Here is a 17,664-nt window from a genome sequence, read left to right on the forward strand (position 1 = left end):
TTAGGACTTTTTAAAATCAGCCAATTAACCCCACTGTTAAACCCGATGAAATTTTGTCTACTTTGCTGTCAAATACTAGCACAACTTGACCCTCAAAAGTGAATCACAAGCTAGTATTTGACAGCAAAGTATATGAACTTTCATCAAAATTGACGGGGTTAATTGACTAATTTCAAATAGTTTAGGAGGTTAATTTATCAAAAAAATAGTTTGGGGAATCAATTTCAACTGGAGTAAATAGTTCAGGGCTCGAACGACAGTTTAGCTTATATTGAGAAGTCATCAGATTTGGTCGAGAATCAAGTCTTTCATTTTTATACACATATTGAATAATTACATAAACAAGTCCGACATCTCAATGTGAATGTTTTGAATACAACCGTGTACTTGACTTAATTGTGGTTACAAACGATATTAGTTTGACATATATACATGGGTTTAACCCCTTCATAATCTGATTACAACTTCTTCCATAAAGTGATTAACTTGAATTAATGGATGTCAATTTTAAATCTAATCCAATCGTTTCTTCACATCGAATAACTGCTGGTCTAATCGTCTTCGTGTTCACAGTCGCCACTCTCATTCACATGCTGCCTGCACGAAATAGAAACTCACATTGGTATCCTCATCAAAGATACACATAACGAATAAGTGAAAAGAAGCACATCGCAACCAACGGTGCAAAGCTCCGAGAGCATTACCAGTTCATGGAATATTATGTGATCAACAAATAACACTCTTGAGGAGGAAATGCGCACCTCTATGAACTAGTGAACTCTTTCAGGGTAGTTCATTTATCAAAAGGAACTTTGTATGTAAAAGAAGCAAAAGCTACACTTTTTCTGTTTGTAACAATAGTTTAGATCCGATTCCAATCTTGTCCCTGTAATTCTAATTTGAATTACCCTTATTTACTAACATTTTCAATGTGATTCATATTTAAATTTCTATGAGATTTACTTTCTCTCAACCAAAAAAAGTTCTATGAGATTTATCCTGATTTTACCAAGGCGGATAAATGATCATTATGTAATTGTGGAATAAGGACATGGACGAAGCGCAAATTTGTTCACCTTTTGACGTAGTGAAAAGAAATCCATACCTCAATCTTTCACAAAGCCGTGCTAAAGCATCTGAACCTGTTCTAGACGCAATGTCCTCAATCGTAGAAGCATTCTTTAGATTAACACTATCTGCAAGCCTAAATTCACACAATTCCTTCAAGGTACATGCATCAGTCAACACGGCTGAATGGCCACCACCAGCTGCAAGTTTTCGCACTTCCCCAACACACCTGTGCGATGCAAACTTCAATCAATGTGCCAATCAAGATAGCCACAAAAAAAACTGATCGTGAACAATTTATCTGTACCGTACCAATCAACTGGAGATGGATACCAAGCGTAAGTCAGTTTCTCATTAGATGCTTGACCATAGCTATTGTAGCCCCATCCATGAATTCTTCCATCCCTTGTAGAGATAAGTGTGTGGGAGTGTCCACACGCAATGAGTTGCACACTAGTTGGAATAACCAACGCAGGAATATTCCGGAAAAATGACTGAGATTCATTAGGGTTGCATGAAAATAATCCCGTTTCAGGGCCAAGGCCTAACTGCCCTGCACGACCACCACCCCAAGCATAAAGAGCTCCCTTCTGAGTCACAGCACACGTATGTACGCCACCGCATGCAACGTCGTTTATGACCATTCCATCAAGTGCGACCACTCTCCTCGGCAATAACTCTTTCTCCCCAGATTGAAGGGAACAATGCCCAAGTTGACCCATGTTTCCTAGCCCCCAAGTATACCTATGAGGGCCAAATAAAAGTATTGTGAGGAAGAATTCCGAAAAGAAACTACAGGTAAACAAACAAATGAATAAACATTGTAGTACAATAATAACCGACCCGTTGGGAAGACTACATAACAGATCAAGAGTATACGAGTATAACTGGCATGTCACTTCTTCATAACACATCAATATCAGATAACCTCTTTATCTAGAACCTTGGTTAGTAAAATAACTGAGACCAAAGCATTTCTGATAAAAAATGGCTGGCCTGTCATAAGCCCGGTTCCTTCACGAACGAAGTTCAGAATCAACAAGGGTTCGATATGAATAAAAAATCACAGATTAAAAACAAATATAAATTCCGAGAATGCATAGTCGCATAAAATGCGTCCAGTATTCTAGGCATCCTGTCTCCTTTTAAATGTGAGATTCCCATACGAAGATTTTCGCAAACCTTCTGAACTAAATGTGCCATGGGGATAACCACAATACTTAAGCTTAGATGTATAACCTAATCTCCATCTAAGAATTCCTCAAATCACTTACACCTCCCCTTTTTCAGATATAGCTGCCGTGTGGTACTCCCCGCATGACACTTGGGTAATCTTCACAAGCTCAGGGGCTTCATCTAGGAACTTCGCATATGCATTTATTATACGAGCCCCCTGTAATCCTTCACATGTAAATCCTCTGCCAAGTTGACCGTATTCATTATATCCTGGTGTATCATCACAGTATTAAATTTTGATTAATTAGAGGTGGGAGAAGATGAATTTCAGGTTTCTTTCATTTTCAATGGGATATGACATCATCAGAAACTAAGAAATGGAATATGCATTTACCCCAAGCTTGTAGCAAGCCATCCTCTGATAAAGCCATCGCATGAACTGCCCCACAAGACACTTGACGGATAATCTGTGAGAAACCTTCTAGTAAGTTGCAGGTATTAAGTTTGATAACCATTCACTCTACCCTTATAAAAGCATTTCACTATATAGTGATCCTTTTCTGAAGCATTCGATACGACAGGTGTTCATCTCTATCTTCTCGTAGGTTTTGGAGTTGTGACCTAAGACTAGTTTTCGAACTTTTTTTATGCATTTCCTGCAGTGACAGTAAACCCTAGCAGTTGTTCATCAACCAACCCGGGTGATGATACTAATCAAGGTTATTAAAATTACCACCCCAACTTTTTCTTAACAGAACCAATTTACCTGATAAAAGAAAATGATTTTACCCACAACTGAAAGCTGATGAGCTCATACCGAGTCATTTGAAATCGTAATTCTGAGACCGAACAATTCCAACCTATAAGGAAAAGCATAATGAATAGGAAGTGTAGCATACCGTGTTTGGAGTAAAGGCTCCCCAAAACAAACGTGGAAGATTCGATCCCTGTCATGAGAAGTAGGGGAAAGGTAAACAAATTATTATCTGCCAAAGAGGAATGAAAGCAGGGATGACGCTAAAGAAAATCATAGTAGGACCTGATTCTGCCCCCACACCCAAAGCCTTCTTGTTGAGACGGTTCCATCATTTTCACGAGGTTCTGCAATGGCAGCGGTACAATGTGCTCCACAAGACACAGATTTCACAAACTCTGCCTGTAATTGCTTCACTTTCTTCGGATTTTTTCTTCGCTCCTCCGTTCCATCTCCCAATTGACCAAAATCATTAGCCCCTGATCAATTGCAAACACAATACATATTTACTCCATTAACTATCACAAACATACGACTTGTCTCCATCATTGTAATCAACCATTTCCAAACCGAGAAATGGCGGTTTAAGATGGGAAATCGTTCGTTCCCACAATGCCATTGATTGAACTCATAACTGAAATATTATCATCACAGAGCCATACGGATGAATCATAACCCGGGTAAAAAAACAACCGTCTGATTTTATTCACCAAAAGTCATCAAATTTACTTTCATTTTTTTCAGAAAGATCAATTTTACTTCATCAACCACCACAAATCAACCATTTATCATTACTCATAATTTGCAATTTGATTAAATTCAAAAATGGAAGAATTGAAATTTATAAAAATTAACAGAAATATTTAAAAAAAAAAAAAAAAAAAAAAAGAAGATGAAAGCTTAATTACCCCAAGTGAAAAGCGACCCGTCTGAGGTAACAGCGGCGGTGTGCTCGCGGCCGCAAGTAATGTCCAGCCACCGCGAATTAGCCCCCGCCGTACACCCAAAAAGCTCCGGCGAGAGCTGCTTCGGGATCCTCAGCTGCTGCTCCTTCCCGTTCCGACCCGTCTGCCCGGACTGGTTATATCCCCACACGTATATCGCACTCTTCGTCGGAATGCTGACCGGCTGGTTGCGACCCAGAAGCTCATCAATGTCCATTTTCATAAATGTCCTTCACAAATTGAACCACAAAGTTGCAAACTTGCAAGTCAACGAATTTGAAAAAAGTTAACAAATTTGAATCCAATTAAAGGAGAAAGTTGGGAGCTTTACAAAATGGGTGCTCTGTTTGGTTGGATTTTCTCGGCAGCCAAGCAGAGGAGAGAGAGAGAGAGAGAGAGAGAGAGAGAGAGAGAGAGAGAGGGCGAGTGGTGGAGATACCTGAGGAGTCAAAGTGGAAGAGGAAGAAAGAAGGGAGAAACTGAAAAATGGTTGCCGTTGGTCATCTGTGAAATATAAAGAGTTACATGTTGTGTTCCGAGAATCTGGGAGGTGAAGGCGGAGTCGGGTCGGGTCAGTAGTTGAGGCCCGCATGCATGACACGCACGCAGCTGTGTAGAACCAATGAAATTTTCTCACCACAAAAATATATTTCAATAAATTTACATTTGTGCCTGAACAAGAAAATTTAAGATTACTATGAAATTTTAAAATGACAGAGATATAAATGATGGAATTTTATTTTCTATGATTTATGAATTTTCTTATTTGGTTAACCTAAGAATAATGGAATTTGAATACATAATTCTTATTTTTAAATTCTCACTCGTAGAAACTTAGAAATAACACATATTTACATTGAATTTAAACTTGAGAATTGAAGGTCTCAAATTCCAAATTTTTTTCCTCTCAAAAATTCTGTAATTCTATGTTTATAAATACAAATAAGGAAATTTGTGCATGTCAACTTATAAATTTTGACTTTTGTCAAAATTTCAAGTTTATTTTCCTCATCCAAGCATATTGTTAGTGAAGGTTATGTATTTTTTATTGCAACTCTAAAAATTTAATTACACTCAAGATTTTTTAAGTTGAGAAATAATACAGACCAATGCACAATGATTTTTTTATTACTAATAACAACACACATTTTTTTAGTTAATATTATGTTTTACTGGTATTCTTCTTCGTTTATGAGTGAGTGATCCTAAATTCAAATTTCAAAATTCACAACTAATTTATTCTGTCCCACTTTAGTCTAAATAAATATGTCTTTGTTTCAATTTTTTTTTATTTTTTGTATAATTTAAGAACTATTCGTCAATTTGCGTCTGACCTTATGAGGCACTACTAATTACTCTTATGAATTTTTATAACTAGCCAATTTTTTTCTACTATTAGATTTTCAAATTTTCAGTCTAACATGTCGTCCCTTCTTGTCATGTGTAGTCCACCTGAGATGAACAATTTATATGACACGAATACATCGTCACATAATGTCTCATGCCAATAAGAAAAACGATACTTTTTTTTAATAAACGATTATCTACACTAACGGGAAGGGGGTGGACTTAGCCTCATAATGGGCAATCAATAATATGTTCAATTCACATTTGATGAGAATCAAACCTAAGACCTCTCGCTTACAATTGAAGAGGAATACCACTAGACCGTAGTACTAAGTGGTAAGAAAAAACGATACTTAAACAAACAAATTACACATATTTTTATTTGGAATAGGATCATCTCCGGATCCTCTTTGTGGGGATCCGGAGAATCAATCAATCGAATCCGTTTATCGTACATCATGCGGTTAGAAATCATTTTGAATTTTGAATTTAAAATTGAATAGAAATAGTACTTAACGAAAACTGACTGCACGATATACGATGAACGGACACAATTGATTGATCCCCAGAGATCAATCAATCGTGTTCGTTCATTGTACATCGTACGGTCAGAAATCATTTTAAATACTTTTATTTAAAATTAAATATAAGTAATACATGACGAAAATTGATCGCGAGATTAATCAATCGTGTCCGTTCATCGTACATCATACGGTCAGAAATCATTTTAAATACTTTTATTTAAAAGTAAATATAAGTAATACATGACGAAAACTGACCGCATGCTATAAGATGAACAGTCATGATTTGAGGATTCCCAATATCCTCACAAAGAGGATTCTCCTAGTTTCATTAGGATGACATACCACCATGTCATATAGTCCATCAACCAGGAAAACTTTTGACTTTTGAGGGTAAAAATATCATTACCTTTTATGCACAGTATTCTAAAAATCAGCCTAGGCAGCCACCTAGGTGTTGGACGACGGCCAACCGCTGCGCTTAACTCCAAATCGGCTACAAAATCGAAGAGCACATTAGGTGGGACTAGGTGGAGATATGCAAGTCTGGGCAGGACTAGACAGAGACTAATTGGGCTTATATGAACAAGCTGGAATCTGCAATTTTTTCTGTTGTAGAGTTGGCTTTGCGAAGAAGACGACTTTGTTCCAAACCTTACTTTGCACGATTCAATTAAGATGGTCCCACCATCTTTTATCTAGGAAAAGGATCTATAGCTGCAGCCTGCACGTTTTCTTTGAATGGTCCCCACCATTTTTTTAAAATGAACTTTAACAAAAAGCTTCCGGTACTGTTCACTTTAACGAAAAACCACATTTTTACACTACAAAGTCAATCTTGATACTATTCATTTTGTCATTTATTTTATCCTTATCGTTAAAACTTAAAATTTTTAAGCACTTTTCATTAGTTTTCTTTTTTTTTTAACTACTTTTTATACCCTTTTCTTTTTCCACTCTTAACCCCGTTATTACTTTTCATTCTTTTTAATTTTTTTGTTGTAATGTTTTATTTTTTTTTTAAGATCATACCATATGTATTTTTATTATGTACTTAAAATGCTAAAGCTCTCGCTTAAAAAAAAACATATTATTTAATGTTTAAATTTGATTATCTTATAATTCTAAATAAAATTATGTATATTTTAGATATGAACAAACATTTATTTATACGATATATAATAAATTTACTTAAATCTGTTGAATATGTGGTTTTAAATTGTGAGCTTGTTGTATATATATCATCCTACAATACTCCTCACTATGGTTATATGACATATATGCTTAATGTGTTTTTAAATTTTGGACTTGTTGGATACTCTTTTTGCATTTTATCATTATTTTATTATTATATCTATAAATTTCATATAATTATAATTTTTTGTAAGTATCAATATGCACTTATTTACAAGATATACTAGAAATTTACCTAAATCCTTATAGGCCGCATAGACCCCGCTCTAGCCGCCTAGGAGCTAGGCATTAGGCGCTAACCCGTCGCCCGACTAGCACCTATCATTTTTTAGAATCTTGTTTATGCATCGCTGAGGCATTGGATCGCGTCAAAATGCCATGCAAGTCCTCCACTTTTTTTTGATCAAATATGCCACTCAAGATTATCTCTCATTGACTTTTGCGTTGCGTGGGTAATAGCCTGAAAATAAAAAGATGGAAAAGTCCGCAGTGCATCTATAAAGCCAGTACGTGCGAGTGCGATTGCGATTGCGATTGCATTCTCTTTCTCCAAAGACGCAAGCTCTTGATAAAATTACAGAATTTACAGTCTTTACAGACAGACAGGTAACCTAAGTGCTTAGTAACTTTTAATGAAGGCATCAAAGCTTTCTACTTTACTAGATTCATTTGTTTCATCAATCGTTGTGTTCGAATTTGTATGGATATGTTGGTAGGTGTTGGTTGGCTTTTGATGTCAAAATTGCCCAAGGGAATTGTTCTAACTGCCGTTAATTTTGTGGTAGAAGTAGATACATGGCTGGTGTGAAAAAGCTCATCCAAATCGACATCGTTTCGGATACGGTGTGCCCGTGGTGCTTTGTGGGCAAGAGAAATCTTGAAAAAGCTTTCGAGGCATCTCGTGATCGATTCAACTTTGAGGTTCTCTCTTTTTCCCTTTTGTTGGCTGTTGTTGTTGATGTTGACGTTGTTGTTGTTGTTGATGGTGTTGTTTAAAAGCCGTCTTTGACAACAAAAAACGCTTCTGAATAGGTTTGGTAGGAAAAATTAAAACTATTTTGACTGTGTTTTTAATAAAACCACTTATAGTAAAAGCGGTTATGAGCAGCAGTGCTTCCTACAAAAGCAGTACCAAACCGACCCTAAGTGTATATAAGTTGTTGGTGTTGTGTTGTGCCGTGATTCCATCCTAAATTGTTGTCACTATATATGAACTTTTCAGGTTAGATGGCATCCATTCCAACTTAATCCCAATGCGCCTAAAGAAGGCGTTGATAAGAGAAGTTATTACGAGGAAAAATTCGGGTCTAGTAGGTCGAAACAAATGGAGGCTCGGATGCAAGAGGTATCGCTGCAATTCTATGACTCACCTGTACAAATCGAACACATAAAATACATGTTTCCTCTCATCTGTCCGGTCACTCACTGTGTCCCCTTTGACAAGTGCAGATTTTCAGAAGCCATGGCCTCGAATATAACCTGTCCGGACTCACGTAAGTGTAAAGGATACTTATTTCTTCCTTTTCCATTGTTACGCTGATTGTGTAAACTGTAAACAACAAATTCGTGATGGAAGGAGGGTTGCAGTTTATGTATTTAGTTATTAGCATTGTGTCGAAATTGTACAGGGGAAGTACTCTAAATAGCCACAGGCTTATCTATTTTGCTGGGACTCAAGGGCATGATAAGCAACACGATCTTGTGGGTGAACTGTTTCTAGGATACTTCACACAGGCAAAATACATCGCGGACGGGTAATTACGCACAGTTTCAGGCCAGTTTTCGATGAGTTTACATCTGTATGCCTTAGGGTTGTATGTAGTGATTTCTTTGTTTTTATAGTTATGTGTCAAATGTTGTGAACCGCTTCCATGGGAGAACAAATGAAGTAGGAGTAAATGCTTTTACATCCTTAAATCTGAATTAAGAGGCACAACACAAATATTTGCAATTTGGATACAGGGAATATCTTCTGCAAAGTGCTCGAAAGGTCGGAGTAGAAGGGGCCGCAGAGTTTCTTGAAGACCCCAACAATGGGCTCGATGAGGTTTGTTTGCTGATTCCTTCACGTTGCTATTATTTGCCAAGTTAACAAACGAGAACATAACGTAGATTTGAAGATCGACTGATTCAACTTATAAGATTCTGTTTATATGTACCTGGTAAGTACATCTGGCTAGAAACAACCGTCTATATTTTCGATAAATCTGATGTTGCTCGTTAATAAAATGAAGGTCAATGAAGAACTAAAGAAGTACTCGAGAAACATCAATGGAGTCCCACATTTTTTGGTGAGTGATGAAAACTCACATATATGAATGTTGAACTTTTGTTGGATTAGCTTAATAGATCCTCTACTTATGAATCCCTTGGTTCTTTCGGCAGATTAACAACGGAAAGCAAGCGTTAAGTGGCGGCCAGCCGCCTGAGGTGTTCTTGAGAGCTTTTGAAGCAGCTACAAAGTGATGCAACTGCAACCTCATGTATACGAGATTTCGCTCTCCATCTCCAATAAGAATCCAACGTTGGAAATATATTTTCAATACATACGAGTAATTTTCATGTTGTTTGAGTGTGAATCATGAAACTTTTATTCTTTCGCGTGACGTAAGAATGCTAATGGTTCTGAGTGTAATGTGCATCAATGGTTTGTTTATATATGTCTATCCATGTGACACCGGGTTTTCTCTTGTTCCTTTATTTTGTTCATGGTTTCAAATCGCTGTGTTTTCACGAATCATGTTGCTAGTATAAGATTAAAATGCTTGAACTTCGACATGTTTCTGCAACGCCCACAACTGCATCGATAGGCAAAATCTCAAAGTCGTTTGAAAATATTATTCTGTTCCTTTTTTTCTTCATACAAATGATATCAAGGAAGAGGAATCAAACACAGATGCTCGTGCAGAAGACTAAAAGCTTTTAACCACTGCAAGAAAATAGTTATATTGGTTCATTTAGATGAGAAATATTCATCATGCCCAAATATACTAGCCAGGTCAAAATTTTGTTTGCATGAAAACTCAAACTTAAAGCACAAGAGCTACGTGGTAGGTTGTAAAACTTTCCAACGTTTGCAGTCCACAAGGTTGTCCGAAACCCACTAAGCCAATTCATGAACAACTTTAAAACAAAATCATCATCAAATCCTCGTACGTTTAGCTCCATTTGTTTGATCCATCTTTTGCAGATGCACATTTCAATCGATATGGCTAGAAGGAAAAAACCTGTTGAAGTTGATATAGTTGCAGACACTGTGTGTCCGTGGTGCTTTGTGGCGAAAAGAAATCTCGACTAAGCTCTGGTGGTAGGTAACGATCGATATGAGTTCGAGCTCCGATGGCGTCCGTATCAACTCGACCCCGATGGCCCTGAAATAGGCACCCACAGGAAAGAGTACTACGACGAAAAATCTCCGCGAAGATTTGTCCGAAGTGTTCGAGGAACGTATGTCAGATGTAAGACGTCATGCACCAAGAATCTCAACGTATAAATCCATATAAAGAGGGAGGAGGGATCCTTGGTTTATTGTCATGCACCAAGAATATCAACGTATAAATCCATATAAAGAGGGAGGAGGAATCCTTAGTTTATTCGAGGGACACCTTCGAAGGGCAGGCTTTACATTGTATTTCAATGATCTGAATCGTTTATTTTCTTCTGCAACGTGTTGAAAAGGTTGATGTAGAAGGGGCCCTAACAATCGGCTCAATGAGGAATGTTCTTTGAGAGATTCTAGCATACAACCAGAGATATATTTCCATCTCTATGTAGCTCTCATCACGTAATCATCATGTAATAAGACATACGATGAAGGTGATACATCCGGGAACAACCAAGAATTAAACACGAGCAAAAACAAAAACAGCGCATTGTGGTTTTCTTATTTATGATTCTTTTTTATGGAATTGAGAAGGTCATGGAAGAGCTCAAGAAGTACTCAGGAGTAAAAAGGAGTCCCATATTTTGCAGTGGATGATGAAAACTTCACATTCCGTAAAAATTGTGACCCATTTGATAATTATTTCGTTTTATTTATGTTTGATTTACTAATACATTGATCCGGATCCACATATTATTTCAGTTTTTTTTTTGGGCAGATTACTGGAAAGGAAGAGTTGGTACCGTTTGGTATGTGAGACGGGACAGAACGGAGTGGGATGAGGCGTTCTGTCCCACGTTTGGTGCGCCTAAAACGGGTGGAACGCACTGTTCCACGGGACGAGTTTTGGGTGAATTTTCGTTCTACCTCACTCTCCTGGAACGACTCGTTCCACATTCATGGAACACAAAATTATAACATCTCCGTCTCCTTCTTCTTCATCCTTGTTTCCATCCGAGGTCATGTTTGCTCCCTCTCCGTTCCGTTCCGTTCCGTCCCATTCCGTTCCGTCTCGTTCCGTCTGCATACCAAACGATACCTTAGTGGTGCTCAGCCAACTGAGGTCTTTCTGCCTTTGAATCAGCCACAAAATGATGCAACTTCCCATCTCAAAGCATTCTCTCTATGTGGCTCTAACAAGAATATGCAGCCTTGGAAACATGTTTTAAATGCTGAGCAATTTCCTTTTGTTAAAAAATTTTGAATGTTACAGTATTGTTAATGACAATCGTTAATCGAGCGAAATCATATTTGAATGTGCAATCTTGATTTACAGTCTAATAAAATATCAAATATCCGACAAATGAGCGCTATTCATCTGCATATATTTATCCTTACCTATCCTGCTTTTAGTTTTACCCGATAAAAATACATTCCCTTGCATTCAGTATTTTAGCGCGCTGATAACAATTCCCAATAAACAATTCGGCCAGCTTTGTTCAGTCTTTCTAATCTGATGTGAGATTTAAGAGACACCATTAAGGGAGAAAGAAGTGAAACAATTATTCATAGTTTAACCAACTTTCTACTCCACAGAAGACAATTACTACTCAATGACCACAGCAATTCAAAAACACAACTACCGAGCCTTATCCCACTAAGTGGAGCCTATATAATCCTAGAACGCCACAATGCTCGGTTTTGTGCCAATGCAAGAAGTACCAGATAAATTTCTTTTCGCTGAAAACTTATATAGAATGAAAATTTAATTACAAGTAATCAGAAATCAAGTTTATATGTACTATCAAAGGACACTTTTTGACATGTGGTATTGACAATGAAATCACTTCTGTAGTGTTCTCTCTTCCGAAGTTGTTGGATTCATCAACGACGCAAACCTTTTCGATCGCGATCAAGTCGTTTCATCGAATGCCATCACCTAGAAAGCCAAACATATAAATCCAGAGTAAAACAATAGAGGTTGCAGGAGAAAAGCAATATGCTTTATTACAATTTGTCATATCAGATAAAAAGCCTAGAGAAATAACTTTAGGATGAACTTTCTTATTTTTTATAATCGACAGTACAAAACCAAATTGCTTGATCAAGCAGCTCGAGTCTGTGCGTGTTCGTGAGGGAAAAAGATATTCGAGTGCTTCAGGAACAAAAATAAATCGTTAAAACGTCTAACCTTCACGTGACTGCAGTAGACTAGAACAGTTATCTTTCCACTAGTCATAAAATACGAAAGATGCATAGCAATACATCGGCAATGGTGGAATTTGCCTATAACGTAACACAGTAACACAAATATTTGACTGTAGTTGAAAACTAAAAGCCGTTACGACCTACAGATTATCATCATTATGAAAGAAAATGTTACCTTGCCACAAACAGGGCAGCTTTCACTTCTCTCCATCCATTCATATATACAACCAAGGTGAAAATGATGAGAGCATTTTGTCATTATTTTGGGGTTTTCTGGCGTGTATTCTGCATACAACGACAACGGAAAAAAAATGAGAATTTATATATCAGAAGTTATATGTACCATAAGGGTACACTTTCCAGAACCATAAACCAATCAAAATTGCAACAAATATTGCAAATCCACTTAAGTGCGTTTAACACTCTATCCTAGCAAAGCTAGAATTTGACATGAATGGAGGTGAATATCACTACCCAGACCCTTCCCTCCTAGCTTCGGACCCAACTTAATGAAGGAGCAGAATTTCTAGGGAAGCAAAGCAAATGCACCATGAAAATGCACCCTTTGCATATGTATTTGAGTTTATTCAATTCGGTAAACAAACATTTGCAATTACCAGATTCTAAACAGGGCAGGGTCATCATTCATGTCGAGTATTTTAAAGTGGAAACGACCATCAGACGCACAAAAAAGTAAATATGAAGAAACTTTGGTACTAGAGATTGAGGAAGAAGGAGAAACACCACCAGTCAAAGAAACCCAAATAAAAATTACCTTCAAGACATGTTGGGCAAACATCCTCATCCTCTGATGATGTATAGAAGTTCCCAACTCCAGTTGTGGCTTTGGCTGATGATAACTTCATTGAGGACTTGGAACGATGTTCTATTGACCCATCTTCACAAGCAGAGCCATTCCATTTTTCTCCTGTACTCAAACTTTCAGAATCTGCATCAGTATCACTTCTTAGAGGTTCAGCCTCCTCATGAGAGTGGCTTGAGCCCTTCTCCCGCCTAGAAATCAACCCATCCCGCTGTAACCGGATGTATCTAGGGTCAGCATCATAAGGCAAGGGCCTTGGAGGCGAACGATACATGTCAGATAAGGAGTTGTCAAGTGATGCCGAGGAATTCATTGATGCAGCCCCCTGAATGGATGAGGGGATTGAATGCACTTCCCCTCTTCTGAATAGTGATGTATACTGCAAAATAAGAGAAGATAGCACGTTATAATTCCATCTTGAAGATTTAAGTTTTTATATCAATATTAATATCTTAAGAAGCATCAGTTTCAGTTTTTATACTCTTCAAAACTTCTAAACAGTGAGCACCTGCCTACTTGAGCAATCAAAAGTAAACTAGAAAAAACGGCTTTTAATTTGTTCCAGCAAAATATCCACAGGGTTGCCAATGCAATAGAAGATAAGTGAGGGCACAAAAGCAGCACTGAGCATAACTACAAATAAACAAAAGAACTATGATGAAACTTTTATGCATTCTAAATATGTGGAACTCAGAAAATAAAAAGGACAAGAAAAAAGAAGAATTAGTTCAGTAATGAGGATGACGAAGGCAGAAAGCATACCACATTTAGAAAGTTCTGAAGAAAGCAACGAAGGCAGACACATTCCCTATACGCAGAACTGTTTGGATTCACATAATCTTCAAAATCCTCAGCATTCAAACAACAACAAACAGAACCCATTGTGCCAGCTTCAAAATAAATCTCCGCAACAATTCCACACTCTCATCGACCGAAACCAACCAAGCTCCACTCGTGTAATAACCAAAAGAGTGCTAGGAGCAATAACTGTACTTTGACAAGTATGAGAGAGGACACAAAGCTCACAGAAGTTCCACTGCCTCTGCGGACTAGTACCCTCCCTCTTTTATTTAACAATGTTGAATGCCTCAGTGGTTTTGGTATAACTTAAGGTTATATTCTTCACCTGCAAAATAGAAGACAGTAAATATTCAAGTTTCAAACAAAACAACAACATCGACAAGGAAAGATCTAAGACTCAAGAGTGCTATCCTCTAACAAATTCACCAGCTGCAAAAGACCCAAAAAAATGCAATTCATGTTGATCAGTTTAATGGTACAGAGAGTTCATACATTTGAAATAAACCAATCATGTCATTGTCATGTTTCCTGTGAAAGATCGTAAGCACCTAACCAATTGCAGCTACATAATACCATGACTTCAATAATAAGTAAACATAGAAAATTGAGAAGGTCATTATGATTATAATGTTCCACCAAAGAGGTATTTTTAGACATAAATTCCCCACATCTATTCAGAAAGCAACCATCTTTTGGTTCCTCACCCTCCCTCTAGTCTGGTGACAAAGAAAGGCATATACCAACCAACACAAAAATTCAAAGCAATGTGAAGGTCAAGTCAATCTATCCAAAAACTTTAAAAAGTAAATTGTGAAAGGAAAACAAGCAGTTATTCCAATTTTTCAAAGATGATTGAATTAAAAGAACCCAGAAAAACACATAAACCAATGTAATTAGACAGACCCTTTTGCAAAAATCAAATCTTGGAACATCCAAAAGGTTCAAAAAACAAAACCCCATTGCAAAAATCAAATTTGCAGCAATCAGAATGTTCATGGAATAAAACCCACTATCAGAAAAAGCAAACAAATAAAAAAATCAATCCCTTCTGCAGATATCAATTCATTCCTGATGCATGAATATTCAAAACACTGCAGAAAGCATATAACTATCAGAAAAAAATACAGATACATAGATTTTTAAATTGAATAGTACCTGAGAGAGGTGGGAAGGAAGTGGAAGGAGAGAGATGGAGATTGATATTGGTGGGTGGACAGAGACAAGTGTCACCAAGGAATCGGAAATTCAGCAGAATCAGGAACTGGGTGTTTTGATAAATAGATGATTAAAAAATCGGATGCTAAATTTGGGTGGGTGGGTTGATAAATTTGGGTCTTCGAATTTGTAAAATATGTGTTGGACTTTCGTTGTATTTTGGATTTTGGGAGATAGAAGCCATGAATGCGCTCCTTTAATCTTTTGTCTCCTAAGAGCAAGTACACCCTAAGGACTTTGTGCCAGCACCCAGTGCATTTATCCACTCTAATGAACAGTAATAGACTCCTATGAACAGTAATAGGCCAAAGCATCTCCGTCCATAACAAAAAATAATCTAGTCCATTTTATTAAAATATTATTATTTTTTATTATAAAATAATAAAAAATAATAATTTGACAGTGAGCTCTCTCTCCCTCTCTCTCCTTCACCATCACCGTGAGCTCTCTCTCTCACCCTCCCCATCTCCACCCTTCATCAAATCCCCACCTCCCCTTCACCCTCCGCTTCCTCTCCACCGCCCTCTGCGATTTGACCCGCCCCAAATTGGTCGACATCGATGCCTGGGCTCGCCAGCTCCAAACCCGCCGCCTCTGGACCTACACCCTGACCTTCAGCTGCATCGCTAGATTTGATGTCATCATCCTCAACAGCTTCCAAGACCAGCTTGTCCTCAACATGAAGTTTCGGGTCGGCGACCTCGTCCTCGAAGGTAGCGTCGTCCAGCCATCTTCCTCGCCGGAGATGGAGTTCGAAGGATTGAGATGGGGTTCCAGGCGTCGGATGCCACGCTGGCGTCAGCTGGAGGGGATTGCGTCGGCTTGGGCTGGGTGCCAGTCAATTGCGTCGGCTGGAGGGGATTCACTGGGTGCTGGCCTATTTTTTCAGCTGGGTGCTGGGCAAAAAGCCCTCCGGTGGAACTGCTCTAACGGTGGGTGGGTGGAAGGAAGAATCTATATTTCCTTCATATTTTATTTTGCATTAACAATGGAAATTAACTTTACTTTAATGATCCCAATCCCAATCCAAATATAAAATAAAAAATTCTCCCCCCCCCCCCAAAAAAAAAAAGTTTTGTGTTTTTTATATTTTTATGCTTTAAATGTCAAAATGGTCTTTGTGTTTTACTCTATAGGCCAATTTAATCTCTGTGTTTTACTCTATAGACCAATTTAGTCTATGTGTTTTCAATTTTGTCAAATTGGTCTATATATTTACATCTGTTAGCCAATTCAAGACAATCCGTTAGAGGAACGTTAAAATTGACATGTGTCAGGCACGCGAGATGACAAAAAACGTAATCACCCACTAAATAAATATGATGTCTATCTTTAGAAATTGACATTTTGTTTAATTCACTTGAGTACTACATAGTTTAGGACATGTTAATATTAACTGTCTTTTAACATATTGTCTTTAATTGACTAACGGATGTAAACATAGGGACCAATTTGGCCATATTAAAAATACAGTGACTAAATTAGACAATAAAGTAAAACACAGAGACCATTTTGATATTTAAGCCTATTTATATTGGTAGAACCTTAAAAAATTGGTGTCTATTTATTTATCTTTTCTATTGGTGAAGTATAAATTGTCATGATATGTTTACTTGAATTGGCTAGGAGTTGCAATTATTCTGTTCTTTAATTTTTCTTTGTATTTACCCATGGTATGTTTTTCTTTTTATTGTTAATGATCTGTTTTCTTATCAACTATAACCACTAATTTTATCTCATTAAGTGAATCGGTGATGCAAATTCTAGATACCATTGTGTTTGATTTCAGAAATTAAGGTAAGACCTACCTTTGTTTTTCATTTCTTATATGAGAAGTCAAAGAGTTAGAATCATTCTTTGTCCTCTCACACTCATTCTTTCTAATTTTTCATGTGTAATGATACATATGAAATCAGAAGACATTTTAGACCACATTCACAAATCAGGTGATGTGTCGCCAATAAATAAAAAACATGTAAATCAACACTTAAATAATAATCTAATCATCGACAACCACGTCATATTATTTACAAAATATGATTTAAACAAATGATTTCACTTGCATTACCCTTTCCCATTTTTGGTAGGATGCATGAATTAGTGGTTGATGATCATATTGATGGTCTATAAAGAGATTAGCAATTTGTTTTGGCTTTTTGGCCAAAATGGTCATTGAGATTGATATAACTTCTCATTTTGGTCTATGATTTTTTAAATCAATGGAATTAGTCCTTGAGTTTGTTTACCATAAATTATTTTGGTCATTTTCGTGAAAATCTTCATTGAGTAAG

The 17,664-nt window shown here is 37.2% G+C and overlaps 3 protein-coding genes across 6 annotated transcripts; 1 reads left to right on the forward strand and 2 right to left on the reverse strand.

The window, feature by feature from the left end:
• Positions 1–287: 287 nt before the first annotated feature.
• Positions 288–4,535, reverse strand: LOC126583958 (ultraviolet-B receptor UVR8-like). 2 transcript variants are annotated; one of them, XM_050248516.1, is made up of 9 exons: positions 4,382–4,535; positions 3,907–4,172; positions 3,284–3,477; positions 3,144–3,191; positions 2,639–2,711; positions 2,343–2,514; positions 1,381–1,812; positions 1,106–1,297; positions 288–597 (listed from the first exon to the last, which is right to left on the reverse strand). In XM_050248516.1, exons 2-9 carry the CDS (start codon positions 4,163–4,165, stop codon positions 552–554), a joined length of 1,416 nt encoding a protein of 471 aa, XP_050104473.1. In that variant the 5' UTR covers positions 4,166–4,172; positions 4,382–4,535; the 3' UTR covers positions 288–551. The 2 variants fall into 2 exon arrangements, with proteins under 2 accessions (XP_050104473.1, XP_050104471.1); XM_050248514.1 differs by having other exon boundaries at positions 4,274–4,455.
• Positions 4,536–7,443: 2,908 nt separating this feature from the next.
• LOC126583968 (uncharacterized) lies at positions 7,444–9,660 on the forward strand. Of its 3 annotated transcripts, none has more exons than XM_050248533.1 (8): positions 7,444–7,610; positions 7,790–7,925; positions 8,227–8,349; positions 8,454–8,497; positions 8,633–8,758; positions 8,967–9,051; positions 9,239–9,295; positions 9,390–9,660. In XM_050248533.1, the coding sequence occupies exons 2-8, from the start codon at positions 7,800–7,802 to the stop codon at positions 9,468–9,470; spliced, it is 642 nt and encodes a 213-aa protein (XP_050104490.1). In that variant the 5' UTR covers positions 7,444–7,610; positions 7,790–7,799; the 3' UTR covers positions 9,471–9,660. The 3 variants fall into 3 exon arrangements, with proteins under 3 accessions (XP_050104490.1, XP_050104489.1, XP_050104491.1); XM_050248532.1 differs by having other exon boundaries at positions 7,445–7,610; positions 7,796–7,925; XM_050248534.1 differs by having other exon boundaries at positions 7,452–7,610; positions 7,793–7,925.
• A 2,385-nt stretch (positions 9,661–12,045) lies between these two features.
• Positions 12,046–15,586, reverse strand: LOC126583833 (E3 ubiquitin-protein ligase At3g02290-like). Its single transcript, XM_050248365.1, has 5 exons — positions 15,314–15,586; positions 14,120–14,483; positions 13,310–13,736; positions 12,710–12,819; positions 12,046–12,265 (listed from the first exon to the last, which is right to left on the reverse strand). Exons 2-5 carry the CDS (start codon positions 14,237–14,239, stop codon positions 12,239–12,241), a joined length of 684 nt encoding a protein of 227 aa, XP_050104322.1. The 5' UTR covers positions 14,240–14,483; positions 15,314–15,586; the 3' UTR covers positions 12,046–12,238.
• Between the last annotated feature and the right edge of the window lie 2,078 nt (positions 15,587–17,664).

Source organism: Malus sylvestris, chromosome 9, assembly GCF_916048215.2.
Source record: "Malus sylvestris chromosome 9, drMalSylv7.2, whole genome shotgun sequence".
NCBI classification, from domain to species: domain Eukaryota; kingdom Viridiplantae; phylum Streptophyta; class Magnoliopsida; order Rosales; family Rosaceae; genus Malus; species Malus sylvestris.